Source organism: Saccostrea cucullata, unplaced genomic scaffold (assembly GCF_032062105.1).
Source record: "Saccostrea cucullata isolate Sc308-1 unplaced genomic scaffold, CSIRO_AGI_Scuc_v1 ctg225, whole genome shotgun sequence".
Taxonomy (NCBI): Eukaryota; Metazoa; Mollusca; class Bivalvia; order Ostreida; family Ostreidae; genus Saccostrea; species Saccostrea cuccullata.
In genome coordinates this window covers 154,264-175,711 of record NW_026924740.1, presented here as the reverse complement: position 1 = coordinate 175,711, position 21,448 = coordinate 154,264, and the positions used below count along the sequence as shown (strand labels likewise).

Genomic DNA, 21,448 nt, shown 5'->3' with positions numbered 1-21,448 from the left:
GTGAGCGTGATGTCCCTGGCAATAAATGCCATATAAGTAATTCATGGCTGCACCTCAATACTACCAATGTAATGGTACATCACAGGTGAGCCTGATGTCCCTGGCAATAAATGTCATATAAGTAATTCATGGCTGCACCTCAATACTATCAATATCATGGTACATCACAGGTGAGCGTGATGTCCCTGGCAGTAAATGCCATATAAGTAATTCATGGCTGCACCTCAATACTATCAATATCATGGTACATCACAGGTGAGCGTGATGTCCCTGGCAATAAATGTCATATAAGTAATTCATGGCTGCACCTCAATACTATCAATATCATGGTACATCACAGGTGAGCGTGATGTCCCTGGCAATAAATGCCATATAAGTAATTCATGGTTGCACCTCAATACTAAACATATAATGGTACATCACAGGTGAGCGTGATGCAGATTCTATGGACAGAAATTAGAATTTAAATGCTGCTGGCATCAGTATTGAAGTTATCGATTGGCGAGGTTCCGCTTCACGCCTGATGACCAGGTCGCTTGAATACATCAATAACAGTTTGTCACTGGAAGTTCTAATAGAGAGCCGTAAACAATGAAGAGTGGAAGACATTCTCTAAGGATGCTGAAATTGCAGCAGCTAGTATTGTTTTAATACATGCACAAATTGGAAATTCGAGGTAGGCTTCAGAAACTTTCAATTTTCTTGTATTGAAAATTCTTATGCCTAAAATACGTAAAGTGTATTCTTTAGATAATATATTTACAAGATACTTAGTACATCGTTTGAAAAATTCACCTAATTAGTCTTTTCTCATTGAAATAACTTAATTAAAAATGTCTGCCTTAATTAAAATGTCTCGTTGAGAAAAAAATACACTGTAATTGTAAAACATTAGCACGCAATCAAATCCTCTGGTTTGGAGACTTTATATATTTGTTATTTTAATTGCAGCATTTGCAGAAATGTTTAACCACCAAAATGATAATCCTGTTTCAGAAAGTTTTCATTATCTTTTTTAATACTGTATATATTTCAAAATCCTGCAATGTTTCAGTTACAAAAACGGAGTAATGTAAATGTAAGAATTTATTTTTGAGGGGACATTTATATTTTCAAATAATATATTTTTTTATGAAGTTTTATATACTTTTTTGTATAGCTTTTCTTAAAATATAGGAATAAATTTCCTTACAGTAAAAGATAACTAAATCTTGTTTTCATAGGATTTTTCTCTCATAAAACTTTAACTTTTTATTTCTCAGTACAAATGTAAATACATTTCTTATAATGGTTTATCGACAGAGTTAAATAATAAAAGAGATAAGCAGTTGAGGAAACTCAGTATTAAATGTCTTCTAGATCTGATGGATATAAACAGATTTCAGGGAATATAAAACTAAATGTCAGTTTAAAATAGTACGGCCCTCCTGCAAAGCTGTTGATATATAATTGAAAATGTTTACAAAAATGTCTTTGAGATCTTAAAGTGATGTGTATTCACCAACGGTAATTCTTTAAACTTCAGTTATTACATTTGATAATATTTTTAGGGGAAATAAGTAAATCTAAAATATTTTTCACAAATGCAAATAATAACGCCTACTTTGCATTAATTTAATTAAAAATTGATAAACAAACATCTTTTGGGTTAAAAAAAAATTCCACTTATTTCATAATTTAAATATATAGTAATTAAGCTTCCTATATACTTTTGATACTTAATAATGCATAGTGTAGAAAAATTCCTGTTATTGCAAAATATCACAAATTATTTCTAATTTACGTAAAATTAAAAGTCAAAATAAAGAATACATGTACAGTATCTATTCTAAGCAGATGCAAATTCATTATGCAGTATTATAAAAGAAAAAATAAAGCTCTGTGAATTACAGAGATCATTTTAGGCTTTGTCATATCAATTTATACCTGGTAACCTTATTACAAAGCTTCACGATAAACTTGATGACTTCAAATTATAATTCATCATGTTTACTTACTTGTGTAGCAATATTAACTATAATCATCTGCATATGGTTTTATATCTCTTAGTTGACTCGATTCGCAAGAACATGCTCTACGCATGAACAATTTTGAAAACGAGGTAACTTATTGACAAGATGATTAAATAAAAAATATCAGCAGCTTTATCGTTAAAAGTAATAATTTCGTTAGTTCTATGGTTGATACAATAACCTTATCAGCAAAAACATCTATCATAGTTGAAAACTGACTGACCTTTACATACTAATTTTTAGACAAATATTATAAAACTTTCCGTTTTTCCATGATCAATGAGCATACGGCGGGTGTGACCGATCGTCAGGGGTAGCTCACCACTCCTTCCTTACACCTTTGATATTAGAAAGGCCTATGTTTGATATTATAAAGGCTTATGTTTGATATTATAAAGGCCTACGTTTGCACTGCCCCTGATTTGTATTGCTTGAATTAACTTAATACGTTGAATACTTATCGTCATCTCCAAATTACATCAAAAGTACAGAAATAATGTTTAAAAAATAAAATAAAACTAAGACACGGAGATTTGGCTTAAAGGCAGAGATTTTAAGCACTGCTTTCAAAAATACCTGGTCTGGGTAGCCCTGTTAATCAAGTGCTTGAAGGTCCATCCTTGGATGCTGGAACTTGATTTACATTTACTTACTGTTCCTTGTGTATACCCTATACACCTTGTTTGGCACTCGCGGGGACCTTCAAATTAATTTTTGATCCTTCAATGTTTACCGAACATGGTATAGAGAAACTGTATTACTATGAACATTTTTAGCTTGATTATTTGAGAAAATTATCATATAATACACATTTTTAAAAAAAATTAAACTTTGGAACATAAAAATTTTTTAACCCGATATTTCTGTATTAATTTTAGTATGCTACACGGTAACCTAGGTTGAAAATGTTATTGATAAAGTTTAGAGCAGCACTGTGTGAAGCAATTAAATTTAAAAATACTTCTAAATGTTTCTAATCATGGGTAACATATTTTTCTTTTCTTATTCAGATAAGAATTTACAAGCAATCTTTTTAGCATGCTTCATGGTGACAAAGCCTTATTAAGATAAGAATAAACCTAGATATTTTTTATGAAATGTTTGTTAACACGGCTCTCTTTACAGGCTGTTACAGGAGGTTTTTTTTTTAAATTAACACATACACCAACATCCAAAATAATCTTTGTTGTAATATTTGAATTTATAGTATGATATCATCATATTTTTTTAAAGGGTTAAGGGGTGTTTTCAAACATTTAAAGATGAATCAATATAGATTGTTGAGAAACTTTTACTTCTAATTTAAAATTATCTCAAAATCCCCAACACAGGTAATGTTTGACACCTGGGTATTTCACTGTATATTAAATCACTTCATGTGTATAGGGATTAGGAGACAGATAACTACAGGTAGACTGCTAGCTCCCAAGGCATTCACACCTGTGCAAAATAAGCCCCTCCCTCACCTGGAATTTACCACCCGGTAAGAAATCTCTGCCTTTAAAGAATTGATGTCAGAATCTTCCTTACATTTGGTCAATACCTGTGAACGTTGATGGGGCGATGCGTTTAAATACCGTTTTAGAGAATCTTTAAAGATAGATCACTATTCCTTATCTTCACTTTTAAAAAAAAAAATTAAAAACATAAATTATGATATTTAAATAATAGCCCTTTATTGTTTCATAAAATGTGCTGTGTTTCTTTACGTAGATAGCCCCCTGGTATTTACTCTAGCAATTGTTTTTTTAAGAGAGAGAGGGGACGCTCATCATGTGAAAATTGTAAAGAATAACAAAATATTGAATTCTTTCAAAATGTAAAAATGCCAAACATTTTGTCCAAAGCAAACTGCATATTTTAAATCACTGAAAAGTTAATTATAACGTTTATAAAAATCAACTTGTATAATCAACGTACCGGCCAATCCTGGCATTTGCCTGTTTGTCTTTTAATTAGCAATTGCTATAGATTACGTTTCCGTCCAACAAAACAAGACCTGCATTATCTATACAAAAATGAAAATGCTCTCTGGCTGTTTTGCAACTATCATTGTGATTAGTGTTTGAATGGAACTAGGGACCAATTGTGCAAGATCAATATATTTTAATGTAACGACAACACAGTTTCTTGGAAAACTTGCGTCTATTGTCATTTATATGAAGAAAACTAAGTTTAAGAAATACTGCCGGCCTCACCTTTCAAAACACGGTTCAATACCTCCCGCAGGTCTGCAAATCATTTATGTGTGGATAAGACATTCATATTTCATAGCTTAGTGAAAGCATATCTTATTATTGGCAGTCTCGTTTAAAGTCATCATTTCTTAAGTTCAGTGGTCGATACAATGACATTGTCAGCATATACAATTTATCATTAAGTCAAATGCTGACAGACGTTTTTCATACTAATTGTTCGTCCATTATTTACAAATTAAATTAACAAGAGCTTTCCCGTTATTTCCCGATCATGACAAGGAGCACACGGCGGGTGTGACCGGTCGACAGGGGATGCTCACTCCTCCATGGCACATGATCCCACCTCTCGTGATTTGGGGGTCTCTGTTTGCTTTGTTATTATTTTGTATTGTTTCATGGACTTTTGCTCTAGAATACTGTTCGTTATCGCGATATGTTCCATTCTATGATGTTGAAAAATACCTACTGCTTCCCTATCGCAATTAATCCTTTGCATTGGTGCTTACTTAACAAGTTAAATTGATATGAAAACCCTTGAATTGACACGTCATGATTTGTAAACCAGGAGAATGATATAAAGGAATCCAAGCATTCTTAACAATCGTATTAATAGAAAATAGAACAAGTGTCCATTAACTTCGCTTTGGACAACAACACAAAAAAGTTCTTTTACTATCTTATAATTTTAGATCCCTAGAACTAAGATAAGTAAAATCTATCATTCAAGAAATAAAAAGTCATGAACAAATTTGGTCAGAATATGTTTTTGGAATAGAAAAAATGTCGATTCAGCATCTTTAATTGTTTCTTAGATGACTGTTTATTGATCATGGACCAATTATTGAAATATCTGATGAAATCTTTAACAAAAGAGGTTAACAGTGATCAAACAAAAAATACAGTAAACAATAAGAATAGGGAACATGGACCTTTGCAGGTGAAAACACAACCTGTGGGATCAGCTGCCTTGGAGGAGTAAATATCCCCTGTCGATGCTCTGTATCGATCACGTAAACAGCGTAATATGTATTTAAAAGAAGTGCATTTTAAACAATGGTCTTATAGTTGGTAAAACATCTGTAAATCCAAGTTCTATCAATGTTAGGGTGATAATTTCCATACCATAGGCCTTTATTTTCATTACATTCTCAGAAATTAATAAAACAAATATGTGAAGCTAACCTCTATGAATCTATCGAATAGGTAAACTTACGTGTACTCAAGCAAAATATTTCAAGAATAGAGAATTGTTCAGTTCCATAGAAAATGATAACTATAGCATTTAATTACTTTACGATTGACTCTCTATGAAGTGTCATTAAGATACATTGCGTATTTAAAAGGTCGGATTGATGTTAAAATATAGTAAAAGCACTGGATGTTGGCTAGATAATGGTAATAGCAAATGTACATGTATGTAAAGCTACACACTTTCTGATCAATCATTGCTCCTGACCCCTGGTTTTGTTTGGGGGGTCTTGTCATACAGGTTTTCTAACATGATTGTTCACTTTGCTCCCGATCAGGAGAGAACAGGAAAAGGCTTACAGTGACTTGTGTACTACATAAAGCACATTATGAATAGGGAACCCAGAACGATCGGCCAGAAATCAATTTAATAACTATTACAAAACGTTTTTATAAAAGGTGGCCAATAAGTGTTATTAGGTTCTTCCTATGAGAATCAGGTTATAAAAATTGATTGATATTACAGATAATAATAACTAATTTAAGGGGGAAATTATGAGGATTGATATTTCATCGGATATCGACAAAATTTCAATTTCTGGCACCCAGTCTCAAAAAGATTTTTCTTGAATACGACAAATATAAATGTAATAAATACTCTTAAATGGATGCTAGGATTAATAAACCGGTCGTCGTATTCTCGCAAGCTTTTTGAGCTTTAGATAACCAATCATTTGCTCTTGTTCACATACAAGATTTATCTTTAACTTAAATACTACGAATTAAAATTAAGTTGGAATATTTTCCTGACTTAATCTTTATGAAAGAAAAGAAAGTTTAAGAATGACGTCATCATAAAGTAAAGTCTTAACATGTTCATATTCTATAAATAAATTAAGTCGCTTTTTACGCCACTTGTTAAATAGACGTGTCTTAAATTTTCCTTCAAAGTTTTCAACAATGAGACGGAAACACAGGAATAAGCCAGTCCTAAAACTACAGTAGAAATTCGTTAATGAACACTGCAAGAAAATGTTCATCATTGAAACTGTTTATCTTGAATTGCATCAGCAAACAACTAGTTATCAATTTTTATTGTGTCTGGACTAACGCCTCTGTTTCTTTACTTCATTTTTATTCAACATCTTGTGGATTTCATATTATAATTCTTTTCATTGTAAATGAAAAGTAGCCAATCAAAAGTATTATAGAAAGTGAAAATTAATAGTCTTTTCAAGCTGCAACTAATCAATATACTGCTTACTCTGCATGAATATCTCCCATTGTTTGTTGTGCAACAACTAATTATGACAGCTAATTCTAAACAAACATATTCATTCCACAGTATTGAAGGCTCTAAACAGCTCAATCCAACTGAGCAATTTTATTTCATTATTTGAGACAATGTTCCATTTGCATACATATGCCTTACTTTTATGAGGCAAACAATCACTCTACAGAGAAATTATCGTTCTTTTAAAACTAGTCAACATTCTGCAGTTGTATTTGGTTTTGTGGATGTCTATATTTTTCTTCTAAGATACCTATGTAACAAACTTAACCGTTTCTAAAAGATTGCCTTTTGCGGTCTCCGTTTGATACCACCTTCTTTTGTTAAATATTTAGGCGTATCTTTCTTAAATGTCTTTGTGGAGTATTAGCTTTGTGGAGAATTACATGTAGCTCTCTATTTCTTGAATTTGGATTCGAGATAAAAGATATAACAGAGTCCGACACATCTATTTCATATTTGGATATTTTACTTGAAAACGACATTTATGGTAATCTAACAACCAAGCTCTATGATTTTAATAAACTTGATGACTTTAACTTTTCAATCGTTAAATTTCTTTACTTATGCTGCAACGGGGTTTATATCTCGAGATTCGATACGCAAGTGCATGCTCTACGTATGTACAACTTTTAAAACGAGGTAAATTATGGACAAACAATTTGATGAATAAAGAATTTCAGCAGTCGCATTTATAGTCATCATTTTGTTAGTTCTATGGTCGACTGCATGATCTTTTCAGCAAATATGATTTATCATTGAGTCAAATGCTGACCGACGTTTTTCATACTAATTGTTAGTATTTAAACACTGAATTAAGGACGGGTTTTTGTCCCCCGCTTGAAAAGTGGGGGATATTAATTTGGGTCTGTCCGTCCGTCTTTCAGTCTGTCTGTAACGATTTCGTTTCCACAAGATATCTCGAGAACCCCTTGAGCTTTTGCAATGAAATTTTGCATAGCAACTCCCTATGGACTAAAAAAGAACCCTTGAGGTCAAAAGGTCAAAGGTCAAGGTCATAAATTCGCAAATTCTGTCTTTTATAACACTTCCGTTTCCGCGCGATATCTTGATAACTCTTTGAGCTTTTGCAATGAAATTTTACATAACAACTCCCTGTGGCCAAAGAAAGACCCCTATTGATTTTGAGGTCAAAAGGTCAAAGTTTAAGGTCGTAAATTTATACATTCTGTCTGTATGAAACACTATCATTTCCGGGCGATATTTCAAGAAGATTTTGAGCTTTTGCAATGTAATTTTATACCAAAATCCCCTAAGACCTCTCTCACCCCTCTTAAAGTGTCCCGCCTCGTTTATTTTATTAGTATTTATTGTATTACATGTCGCTATTTTTAGCATAGGGGCATGAGGAGAGTTATTACGTATAAAACAGGTTCTCGGTGGACTTTATATTCTTATTACATCTATAAGAACTGTTTATAAAGGTTAAATTAGATATCACGCATCGTGTAAAATTTTGACAATATCGAACATGAATATATATACATGTATGTGACTTCATCTTTGCATACAATTTTCGCTAGTTTAAAGTAGTTCCGTGGTCTAGTGGTATGTCTCTGTCTCTCGCTTCACATGTGAGAGGGTCCGGGTTCGTATCCCGGGCGAACAAACTTCTTTTTTCGAAATACTTTTTTTTCTACTAAATGATAGCATTCAGGTGAAATGAAAAAGTTATGAGGTCTGTCTTGTACAAACTAAAAAATCATCATTACAGTGTGATAAATATTCCCCATAAAAAGAATCTTCTATACACTTAATAAAGAATAAGCAATCAAACCTTTATATCCATATTGGCATATTTTATTTGCTTCAGTATACATGTATACATTTACATGTAATAATTCTACAACGTCAGTCAAGGGGATCCGACCCCCCTCCCCTGAACTGCGCATGGTTGACTTTTTCCCTAAGCGGGGGACACAAATTCTCCGAATTAGCTTGTTTCCTTTATTTCCCGATCATGATAAGGAACACAAGGCGGATGTGACCTGTAGGCAGGAGATGCTCACTCCTCTATGTCACCTGATCCCACCTTTGATATTTTGGAGGTCTGTGTTTTCTTTGCTTCTATTTTGTATTGTTTTTGGACTTTTGATCTTCAATATTTTTCGTCATCTGTACGAAATCACAATCTTCTGAAACCCACATGACATAACATACATTTAAATATGAAATCAAACCTGTTATTAATTATCAAACATAGAATGTGCATGAAAATTTAAAAAATGCGAGCAGATGCTCTTATAGTTACGTGAAACTAAGGTTCTGGGGGAAATAATTAAGAGAATATAAATAAACTTATAATTAGTCTTTTATTCCTGGGAAGGTGATGGTACTTAAATAATTATAACAGCAATGTTATGTATGTCATTTCTGTGGATAATTATAACAGTAATGTAATGTATGTCATTTCTGTGGATAATTATTATAGCAATGTGCCCAAAATCCAGTCTTTAATATTAATTATAACGGTAATCAGTCACCTAACTCTAAGGGATGTTTTTTTGCAAACTGTTAATTTTAAGATTTACCCAATTATCAGTAATATAGAAACTGATATTATGCTCAGTCAATACACCGGAAAGAAAAAAAATCTTACTTTTAGTTATGTTTGAAGCTTAGTTGCAATTGTCTTAAATTATGACAGATTATAATAGTTCTAATCAATAAACTTCAGGCACTTTATTCAATGATATAAATAAATCATACAACAAAGAATTCAAATTGAAAATCAATCGATATAAATTCGACCCATGCAATGCATCAGTGTACTTATGCTACATTCAATGCATCAGTTTACAAAAGATATTGAGTAGTATACTGCATTCATCATCCCTGCTATTCATTATGTCATAACAAACCTTAAATCGAAGCCATGATACCATTTATCCTATAATTATTTGTTTCCTCGTCACCCAGACAATTAAAAATGTTCCAATCGATAGCCTGATTCTTCGCATTACCTCTGGTTGTCATCTATTGATTGTACATTGCATTGTTTTTAAGGCCTGCATTTATTGTCGCTAGTTTGAATTTCATTGCAAAACTCACAGGACTACAGAAATTGTCATTTAATTAGATCACTGGAGGCTGACATGTGTATAGAACGATCAATCTGTAAAATAAACAAAAATGTTCGTCTAATATGTCCCCGTAAAAGGCATAATTAACTTGTATAATTGAGTAGTTTTATTTCATATACTGTAGCATGTGTAGTATATACTTTTATGTATTCCATCAATTTACTGAAAGCCTTTAAGTTTGACCGACTCCAAAGTGTGAAATATGATTTTCAACAGCTTTGTTTATTACTTGTCTAGATAAAAAAGTTATATTTTTCTAAACTTTTTTCCCCTTATAGAATTGCGTAGTTCTCATTCACATTCAATATTTTGACAATTTTAATAGATAAACGCTGATATGAGGTAGAAGTGTATTTTTACATGGATAATAAAATCAGCAATTATCGGAGCAAACTTAACCAAACCGTATTCTAAATGCTGGAGGGTTCTAGGTTCATCCTATCCGATACATTCATCAAAAGTTACCACTGGAACTTAACCATACTGTATTCTAACTCCTAGAGGGTTGTAAGTTCATCCTATCTGATACATTCATCAAATGTAACCACTGGAACTTAACCATACTGTATTCTAACTACTAGAGGGTTGTAAGTTCATCCTATCCGATACATTCATCAAATGTAACCACTGGAACTTAACCATACTGTATTCTAACTCCTAGAGAGTTGTAAGTTCATCCTATCCGATACATTCATCAAATGTAACCACTGGAACTTAACCATACTGTATTCTAACTACTAGAGGGTTGTAAGTTCATCCTATCTGATACATTCAACAAACGTTACCACTGGAGAGCAATAATTAACGGAATACCTTGTTAATTCGATAATTCGATTATTTATTGTTCCAAGTAATTAGCGTTCCTTTTTTGTATATTCATTTGAAGAAGTATTAATTTAAAAATCTTCTTCTTAAAAAGAAGCTTGTTGTGGCCTTCAATTCGACATTCAGGGCGACGTTTATCAATAAAAAAAATTCATATTTATTTTTACATAGAATCATGTAAACAATTGAGGACAGATTTCTAGGTAGATCCACTTTAAACGACTTCTGTTTTAAGGTTATAAGAGGTTCGTGTTTACTCCACATGTTTTGATTCTTTGACTTATGATTATTATCACTGGATCAGGTGCCCAGGAGGAGTAAGTATCCCCTGCTGACGGGTCTCAGTCGTCATGAGCCCTGTGTATTGTTCAGATAGAGTAAGTCTCCCCTGCTGACGGGTCTCAGTCGTCATGAGCCCTGTGTATTGTTCAGGTAGAGTAAGTATCCCCTGCTGACGGGTCTCAGTCGTCATGAGCCCTGTGTATTGTTCAGATAGAGTAAGTCTCCCCTGCTGACGGGTCTCAGTCGTCATGAGCCCTGTGTATTGTTCAGATAGAGTAAGTCTCCCCTGCTGACGGGTCTCAGTCGTCATGAGCCCTGTGTATTGTTCAGATAGAGTAAGTCTCCCCTGCTGACGGGTCTCAGTCGTCATGAGCCCTGTGTATTGTTCAGGTAGAGTAAGTCTCCCCTGCTGACGGGTCTCAGTCGTCATGAGCCCTGTGTATTGTTCAGGTACAGTAAGTATCCCCTGCTGACGGGTCTCAGTCGTCATGAGCCCTGTGTATTGTTCAGGTACAGTAAGTATCCCCTGCTGACGGGTCTCAGTCGTCATGAGCCCTAGATATTGTTCAGGTAGAGTAAGTCTCCCCTGCTGACGGGTCTCAGTCGTCATGAGCCCTGTGTATTGTTCAGATAGAGTAAGTATCCCCTGCTGACGGGTCTCAGTCGTCATGAGCCCTATGTATTGTTCAGATAGAGTAAGTCTCCCCTGCTGACGGGTCTCAGTCGTCATGAGCCCTGTGTATTGTTCAGATAGAGTAAGTCTCCCCTGCTGACGGGTCTCAGCCGTCATGAGCCCTGTGTATTGTTCAGATAGAGTAAGTCTCCCCTGCTGACGGGTCTCAGTCGTCATGAGCCCTGTGTATTGTTCAGGTAGAGTAAGTCTCCCCTGCTGACGGGTCTCAGTCGTCATGAGCCCTATGTATTGTTCAGGTAGAGTAAGTATCCCCTGCTGACGGGTCTCAGTCGTCATGAGCCCTATGTATTGTTCAGGTAGAGTAAGTCTCCCCTGCTGACGGGTCTCAGTCGTCATGAGCCCTAGATATTGTTCAGGTAGAGTAAGTACCCCTGCTGACGGGTCCCAGTCGTCATGAGCCCTATGTATTGTTCAGGTAGAGTAAGTATCCCCTGCTGACGGGTCTCAGTTGTCATGAGCCCTATGTATTGTTCAGGTAGTCAAATTCCGTATAAAAAACAAAATACTTAATTGTTATGAAGCAGACCGGTCAAAATATGACCCAAACATAGTTTATATTTTCTTACAAGTTCTTATTACGACCAAAGAACAAGACAAAAACAAGCATTTATTATAATTCTGTACAGGGAAGACTGTGGTCGTTCTCTTGGCAGGCTACGGTAACCAGATCACGATTTTCTCTTCATCTACCGTTATGGCTTTCACTTCTGTAACAGAATTCCGAGATACTTCTAAATTTTTTGAACGTTTGATTGGATAATTGAAAGACCAAATGAGATGACGTGAATGGGGTTTCCTCATATCCTTGTGTAGCAATCTGTGTAAGCGGATCCAAGGATCTGATTTAATTAGATGGTCTTTTTGCTTAATAATTGCTCTCAGTGTAGAAAAGTCATCCTTTTTTATGTAACTAACTTTCTAAAAAAAAAATGTATATTTAAGTTTTCTGCACTCTTTGCGAATCCAGATCTGATTTATACAACTTATGTGTATTATCAGAATAGTTTTTAAGTTTCTCCGTAACAACAGTCAATATCTTCTAAGTTATTGTTGTAAGGATAGGGGTGAGTGGAGCATGAAATTGACTTTCCAATGCTTCTTTGTAAGGATTTTTATGAAGTTAAGGAATTCAATAAAGGTAGAGTAGATCGAATTCACTTTGGTTGATTGGAATATTCAAAATAATGCTGAAATAAGATTTTGAAAAAATCTTTATAAAAATAAACTGCTACTATAAATTTGGGTTTACAAAAGTAGAATTAAAATCCAGTGATAAAATTTTTTTTAAATAAAAAAGATATCATTAGAATCCACCCACTGGAACTTGTTGTTTATATAGTCTCTCTTATTTTCTTAATTTTTCTTTTTTCTTTGTTTTTTATTTATTTAGTGAAGACAATTGGCTGATTATGGAAAGTTGATTTATATAACATTTTTTTTTATAAAACATATACATGTAAAACATATTTTATCCAGTTTGATATCAGAGGTAACTGGTAAAAAAATGATATGAAATTGTGAATTGGTATTCAATTTATCGAGTTTTAATTATCAATAATAGAAGAAAGTATAAATTATTCAATTTGAGGCATAGTGTTTTGCTAGACCAATATCTTAACGATTTTTTGTACAGTAGAAATAGATTTAATGACAAATCCCAGTGGTTTCCTCAATAAATATGCGAAACCAGGAAATGGTTGCCACTTGGCTTTAGAAGACGGTGCTTTCTTGCTCTCTGAGATGGCTGATAACACAAATTTTATTCGTGTGTTCTGGGAGAACAGTAGACCTGTTTATTGATTTTGTCCATTAAATGACCGACATTACCTGTTTTATTTCTGTGGATGCATTTCTCTTTATTTTGTTTAATGTGAAGTGACTGGTCACGTGGTGGTCACGTGGTACAGCTGGTCACGTGGTACAGGTGTAATTTTATATTCCAAACTTGTGTCATTAGCTAACACAGCAGGTTATTGATAAATTATGTTCACCGATAAAAATATTTTCTATACATCGATTTATGTAATAAATAATATATTAACCAAAATTCGTGACTTTTTATTTAATGTGGCAAAAGCTGCCTTAACGAATACATTTATTATGCAGTAAACATGGTATTATTAACAATAGCCAATCCAGTTGTACAATGCACACTTTTCTATTTCAGTGGAGATGTTTCATTTACTTAAGAGGGGGATAAGAACATGTATTCTTCTACAGTTACAGTGGATGTGGTTCTATCTATGTATGATCAACGGTAAGTCACTTTTTAATCAATAATAAGTCATACACTTGTATAAGTGGTAAATAAATTTCTTATGGTGGTAAGATCCTTTGTATCAGAGATAAAGATTAAAAATATATCAAAGGTATTTCAGTGGTAAATAAGTCACTGTGTATTATAGTAAATGAGTCCATTTATAGCTTTGTATAAATGAGCCGAATTATAGCATTGATATAAATGAGAAAATTCATAGCAGTGATATAAATGAGAAAATTTATAGCAGTGATATAAATGAGAAAATTTTAGCAGTGATATAAATGAGAAAATTTGTTTTAAGGGTAATAAGTCCCTTTATGCAATGGTTAAAGTCAGTTATTTTGTATCAGTGTTTAGCTATGTTAAGGAAGATCTGAATTCACAGCTATTTATCATGTAAAAATGGAGCATTGTATTTAATTGTTATTCCTTTTGGAACAACCATACCAATGTATGATCGCTTTTCATGTTTTAAACAGACGCTTTGGCTGACAAAAGTATATAAAAAAGAACTAAAATGGAAAAAAGAAACTCAATAAACAAAGAACGAAGTACGGTGTCTATAAAACGGCCGTGTATTTCTTCTAAAATTTATAAGTGATGTAAGAAACTTCAATTCATCATTTCTGATTTAATGAAATTCCATGCAGTAAAAACGTACAAATCGTTTTTCCAATATGATTTCTTAAATGTTGATTGTGACGTCATGAACTTTTCCCGTATTTTCTTTAAAGTCGCAGAAGACATCAAATTTCCGTCGAAATTTCTTTCGGGAAATATACAGTGCATGCATCGCCCACAAAGAATTTGAGATATGTGAATTTTCAAACCAAGTTACAAAACATATCCAAACATTGATGTGGTCGACGGCTGCAGACACTATTTTCTAGAGAAAAAAGCACATAAATGAGTCATTTCGAAGCTTTTCTGCATAGAAATTAGAAATACACCAAATTAATGTCGTCATCTATTTCCAGAATAGTCCTTCCTTGCGACATACTGTGAAAACACAAATTTTCGTGGGGATTTAATTTTTGTTGTTTTCGAGGTGTGAAGAGGCCCACAAATTCATGTCCACCACGAACTGTTAAATGTGACATACATAACTACTCAACAATTCTACCTCCACGAAATCAAATCCCCGTGAACCAAGATTTTTTCCTCAAAGTACGAAAATTTGACGCCACGAAAATATAGGATTTTACAGTATTTTAAAAAGTAATTTATGATAATCTACCCAATTCATGTTAAAGACATTTTCAGAACTTTTCAAGATCATTAAATTCTTGGGGTATGAGAAAGCCCAAGCCGTACCTTCTTCTTAAGATTAAATGTATGCGTATAAATTATGGTTTAGATGCATGTTACAGATTTTGTTTTCTTCAGATGAGAAATATGGGGACTAAAATGTGACCGAATTGATATGTAACTGACAGAAAAGAAACGTAAAAAAAAAAAAACAATGAGAAAATATAAATTATCACAAAAAAGAATAAAAAGAAATTTATCCATGGCACCTGATCCACCTATGATGTTTCGGAGGTCCGTGTTTGCTCTGCTCTTATTTTGTATTGTTTTATGGACCTTGATATTGAATACTGTTCGTTATCTCACATCCATGTTATTAAATAAGTAAACGTAGCATTCAATTATATCCGGGTTTATTGGAAAACATATAATGTAAAACACAGGAGAAGTAATGTTTATATAATGAAATAAATGGTATTTTAAAAGGATATGATTCAAAACAATTTTCAAGTATTCATTTGTTTCCATGGCATGTTTACAATGTATGTTAACGCCGATAACTTTCATACACACCCTTACATAAATAAAACTTTAGTAATGAAATATATGGAGATAACGAACAGTATTCAAGATCAGAAGTCCATAAAACAAATAGGAGCAGAGGAAACACGGACCTCCAAAACATCAGAGGTAGGGTCAGGTGCCATTGAAGAATGAGCATCCCCTTCCGACCGGTCACACCCGCTGTGTGCTCCTTGTCATGATCGGGAAATTACGGAAAAAATCGGTCGTCAATTCAATGTTTGAATTTTAACCTAACAATATGTATAAAAAAATCAGTCAGCATTTGACCCAATTAATAGAAATTCAATTTCTGTAATTTCATATAACAATATAATGGTAGAAAAATTATGCATTGCCCGAACAAAATGGAATATTAGTAACCAAAACAAAATAAAAATTTTAATTAAAAAATAATCTTAGAACTATTTCTAAAAATAATTCAAAGTCTTGTACCAGTTTTGTTAAAGAATAGGACACTTAGCGCAGGAAGTTTGGCAATTGTTAAATAATTTACAGACAGATAGCTAGTTTGAATACAGACACCCGGGAATCTTCGATTAATGAGGACATTTTAACAGAAAACAAATTAAAGATTTATAAAAAAGAACCTTCTGATACAAGAAACCCAAACATTGGATCGAACATATTGAATAGAAAATAACTCAGCGAATCATATTGCAAACATCTAGCAACATCTTAATATTTACATTAAATCAAATAGAAAAACGTTTATGTTTGCATAAATATAGACCCACAATTAAGTATAATGATTATATTTACTGGGAACTTGTATTTTCATACATGTGATTTGCTGCTTTACAATTATGTATACTAGCCGCTGAAAAAAACTTGTTTTAAGTCTTCGACTAAAGATTATACAGTGACAGAAAAAATGTCTTCAACTTGAAAGCGTCCATAAACCTTTTTATACTAATTTTGTTTTAAGCAATCTAAAAGAAATCTTGTCGTGCACTGCTTAATCTTTCTTCCAAACCTTTTGAAACAAAGCTCGGGTAATGATCAGGCTAAGGGTTACTTGCAACAAAACTTAGAAAACTGTACATGCACAAATGTAATTCCTAATGCTATGATTTCCACCTTTATAAATCTGCCTGTCATTTTTGTGCCCCACAATTGGAGATGATTTCCTTAGATTTTTACCCACTTTTTAAAGCCTTTAAACCTGACCATGACCTTTTAAAGTCGAACGTAGCTATAGGGCTTTCCTATTTCACATGTTTACATGTATTCCTTGTGACAAGACCTTCCTTTGAATACCAACAATTTTGAAATTTTGACCTTGACCTTTGGAGTTTGACTTCAACCTTCACCACGATCTGCCATACGGGGGTATCAGTGTTTCACAAACACTTCTATTATTCTGAAACTGACTATAGCATACACGGTATAGCAGGGTGGTAACTTTTGCTTATTTTAGCAGTTTTGAAGTAGCCCGCTAAAAATTTAATCACTAAATTTGCACATGAATATATAGATACGGAAAATAAAGGTTTCTTACATGAGTATGCTCTTAAACAATATACATGTATCTTAACATCTTATGTTGGTTTTTACTCAATTTCTTGTCAATATCGCTATTCAGATATACATTAAACATACTGAAAACGCATGTAGAATATAAAATTCTCTGTTTTACCACTTCATGGAACTGAGTATTCACCAAACATTTACTTCATCAAAGTTTTCATCCGCTTAAGAAACCGGCTTTACTGGATATTTCTGTCATCACCTTAAGTTAGGTTTATGTCGTGCAAATAAAATCACTGAAATAGCACAATTATATTCAATAGTTTTATTTGAATATCAAAAATTTAAATGAATTTATTTAAATATTAGGAATGAGTCTATATTAATAAACTGATCTTAATTGAACAAACAAAAAAACAAAAAACCAAAGTCTTCAACAAAGTAGTAAATTAAATCAATTATAAAAATGAAAAAAAAATTTTAAAAATTAACAAAATTCAAAATAAAAAAAAAAACAAAAAAGAGGAAAAAAATTAATAAACGTTAGCGATAATTTGATGGATACTTATTGAATTGAATTCGTTTTTTAGTTGGGAGCATAAAAAACATGTTGTTCATTCAGTTGTTTGGTATACAGTATAAATAATTCCGAATTGGGACTGACTTCGTAGTAGCTGTTAAATTTTAACTATGTATTTGTTTCAGAGTTGTTTCCTAGTCAAGCGTTTCCAATTTCAACAGAGCATCCAGACAAAAATTGGTGGTCAAACATCGAATTAACCGACACAAGCATCTCAGGTAACGTTCATGTACGTGTAAAGCGATCCAACGATTCGGCACCGCCTCCCAAACAATATGCAAACGCAATCGAGGAATTCTACGCCGATCCGAATAACAGGGCGATGTACTTAGTCCTGCCTCTTATAGTTCTTATTTATGGGGGATGTAGTTCTATCTACTGCATTCACAAATGTTGCCGCTACGTCAAGAGGAAGAAGTTAGAAAAGGAAATGCAATCAAGGGAGCGCTTAACTTCTGAAACTGAAAGTTGTTCTGGCATAGAAGACACAGAAGAAAAAATGACTATAGAAGCAGAGAGGGAATCATCGCCCGTATATAAAGAAAATATACACATAACAGAAAAGAAAAATTCACCACCGCCTGCTTACGAGCAAACACGACAAAAAGTCGAAGATTTGCCACTTGAAGATGTTGAAGAACCTACGGACCCACATAACCAAACCATTGAAAAACATTCAGAAAACATTCAACATAAAGAAACTAGTTTTATAGAGAGGAAGGATGATGAGCAAAAGGTGAAAAAAGTCAAGACTCCTGAAGTGAACAGGAACACTCCTCGCAGTAACATCGACTCACGACCTTCGAGTATGACGTCATCAATCCGACCAAAGCCGTCGCCACCTCCAGCCTATGAAAAGAGGACCTCTCCGGACGGGAAATCATCAAAGGGCAAGGAGATGTTCGAATTGACACCACGTGACATTGAAGACATTCTGAACTACTACAGTGACAAGAAACACATGCCGGATGTGATTCCTGACGATACTGAAAATGTCATTCCATTGAGAAAGAAAGTTACGAAATGGAAACACAGAGTTTTTAATGGGTGAAAAATATTATCGGCTAAATACTTTCCTACAAAGATGATACGAAGCTGGAAGCTAGAAATTTGTCAATCAGACCGCATCATAAAATCTATATAGAATGACGATGCAATATTTTTTTCTTTTTCACTTTAGTGAAAGTTTAAGGCACCTTCTTCTTTGCGATTAAACAATTGGTCAGGTGTTCGAAAGATATCGCCTAAATAGAACAACTTGACCTACGGTCAATGCTTTTAAAATTGTTTTATGTTGTTGTTCTACAGAAATACAGCAACCTGCAAATATATCAAAAGCAAACAGAATATAGCTAGCATATCAATTCTCTGATTTGGTATCTTACAGCATTTTTTAATCGTGTGAATCGGGTTCATTATGCAAAAGTGGTACATTTATTTTTTTTGTATAATGCATTAAAATTTCTTCCTCTGTCTGTTAGAGATCAACAGAAAAAAGTATGGTTTGTTAATCAATATTTTATGTAATATAAATGCATTAACAACCGAATATGATGTTAATTCTAAAAAAAAAGAAAAAAAACTGTTGACAAGTCAGTCGACTTGGGTAAGCTCTGGTCTGAAATCAACCAAAATGTCCAATCTTATGATGCAATTTATACACCCTTCCGTCCAAATGTTCATTGAAAACACAAACACACACAAAATTTCCGATTATTAAACTCGTTTATAGAACTCAGAGGTTTTTACTGCTTAGAAATTTGCTTCGAAAGAACGTAACATTGATTCAAACCTGAAGTAACATTTTTCAATTTTTTAAAATCTCAAATCCTCTCAAATTATATCGGATTAATAACTCAGTCAAAATCATTTACCTTTGATATTTGATTCGTAATAGTTTAATGAATTTTTTTTAATAATTGGTTTTCTTAAAATATTTTAGATTGTACCTCATCAGCTTCAAAATACCGTAATCAATGACGCATTGTTTTTTTCTTTGAAATTATGTACATGTAACTGTGATAACTGTTTTGTAGCCAATCATATTTTTTAAACAATTGTATATATAGAAATTGTTATATTTAAATGCAACTTGCGAATTAATGTTAATCTTATTTTGAAAAAACAGAGCAAATATAATTGTAAAAATTGTCTTAATATTTTGCACATTAATGTCAAATGAAAAAAGAATAATGGAATGATCAGCTCTGAATTGATTGTTCTTTTAAAAGGGATATCAAGATACTGTAAACCAACTTTTATTCTCGAGGAAGAAATTTCCGCAAGTTTCGCGACCAGGTTTTATTTGGGAACATTTCTCCTAATTAACCAATGTTTCACTTATGTATTTTTGTGGAAGGTTGGTTCAGTCGGGAAATACGATAGTAGATTAGAACAGAGGTATCACAAAAAGATGTCTTAAATAATTGTTGGTTTAAGGTGCTAAGACACAGATTTGAAGTTGATGTTTTTTTTTAATTTTAACAACTTCCAGATAAAATAAGATCTTTGTTTTATTTCCGTGTGAAATGCTATAGCAACATATAAGTTCGATATATAACACAGAAAATTTGAGAGAATATGAACTTCAAGTCTGTGTCTTGGCACTTTTAACATAGAAAAGCATTTTAAAAGATCGTAATTAAAAGTACATTTGACGATTTAGAAGCAAATAACTGTTAATAGGATCATACTATCCTTTTCAGATATATTGCATTGACACTATTATGAAAGTTAATGTAACGTGTACATAAAACTCAAATTGTTTTTGATTGAATTGTGTGTAATGCAAATCATTTTTGTGTCATTTTTACAAAGGTTTCAGTCTTAATTTTATAAAATATATTTATGGAAAAATTTGATGAAAATGTTGATTAAATGAGTTATGCACATTACTTTTTCTTACTAACTTATAATTGCTCCTTACAAGTTAGAGCTATGACAACTAGAGTTCTAAGCAAATTCATAAAAATTGTCTTAATAATAATGTCTTACCAAAGAAGACGATAAACTTTGGCCAAATCGCATGTTTTACCCTTATAATACTCCTAACCCTAATGTTACGTTTTATCTTAAAATGAAAAAGGCGAAAAATTGTGATAAATGTCGTATACCATAGAGCATACTAACAGATGAGAAAGGTAAAAAGGACAAAAAAGAACACTAGGAGAAGAAAAGTAACCTTATTCAGCATCCGACAGATTGATTCTTATTTGATGAAACAAATGAAGGTAACGAACAAGCTCAAAAGTCCATAAAACAATACAAAATAGGAGCAGAGCAAACACGGACCTCCAAAACGTTAGAGGTGGGATCAGGTACCATGGATGAGTCAGCATCCCCTGCCGACCGGTCATACCCGTCGTGTCCTCCTTGTCATGATACATTGTATGTTTCATACCAAATCATGATACATTGTATTTTTCATACCAAACGTTAGGCTTTTGTTTTACAGTAGATTTGACTACACAATCCTCCATATCAATACAGAGGGTACACGGCGGGTGTTACAGGTGAACAAGGACTGCTTACGATTTCTAGACACCTGATGGTACTGTTTGCTACTCCAGGGGTCCATAGTTTGGTTCTGCACAAAATAAGCATAGTTTATACATAGATAGAATGTTCTACATAAATAGAATTTTATATAATTATGTTTATTTTTATTCATTTTTAAATTCTGCCTTTAAACTAAGTGATATGTAAATAATAACA

The 21,448-nt window shown here is 33.1% G+C and overlaps 1 protein-coding gene across 1 annotated transcript; it reads left to right on the top strand.

Annotated features, from left to right (window-relative positions):
• Positions 1–590: 590 nt before the first annotated feature.
• LOC134267197 (uncharacterized) lies at positions 591–20,590 on the top strand. Its single transcript, XM_062749419.1, has 3 exons — positions 591–676; positions 13,762–13,851; positions 17,860–20,590. The coding sequence occupies exons 1-3, from the start codon at positions 655–657 to the stop codon at positions 18,783–18,785; spliced, it is 1,038 nt and encodes a 345-aa protein (XP_062605403.1). The 5' UTR covers positions 591–654; the 3' UTR covers positions 18,786–20,590.
• Positions 20,591–21,448: the final 858 nt, after the last annotated feature.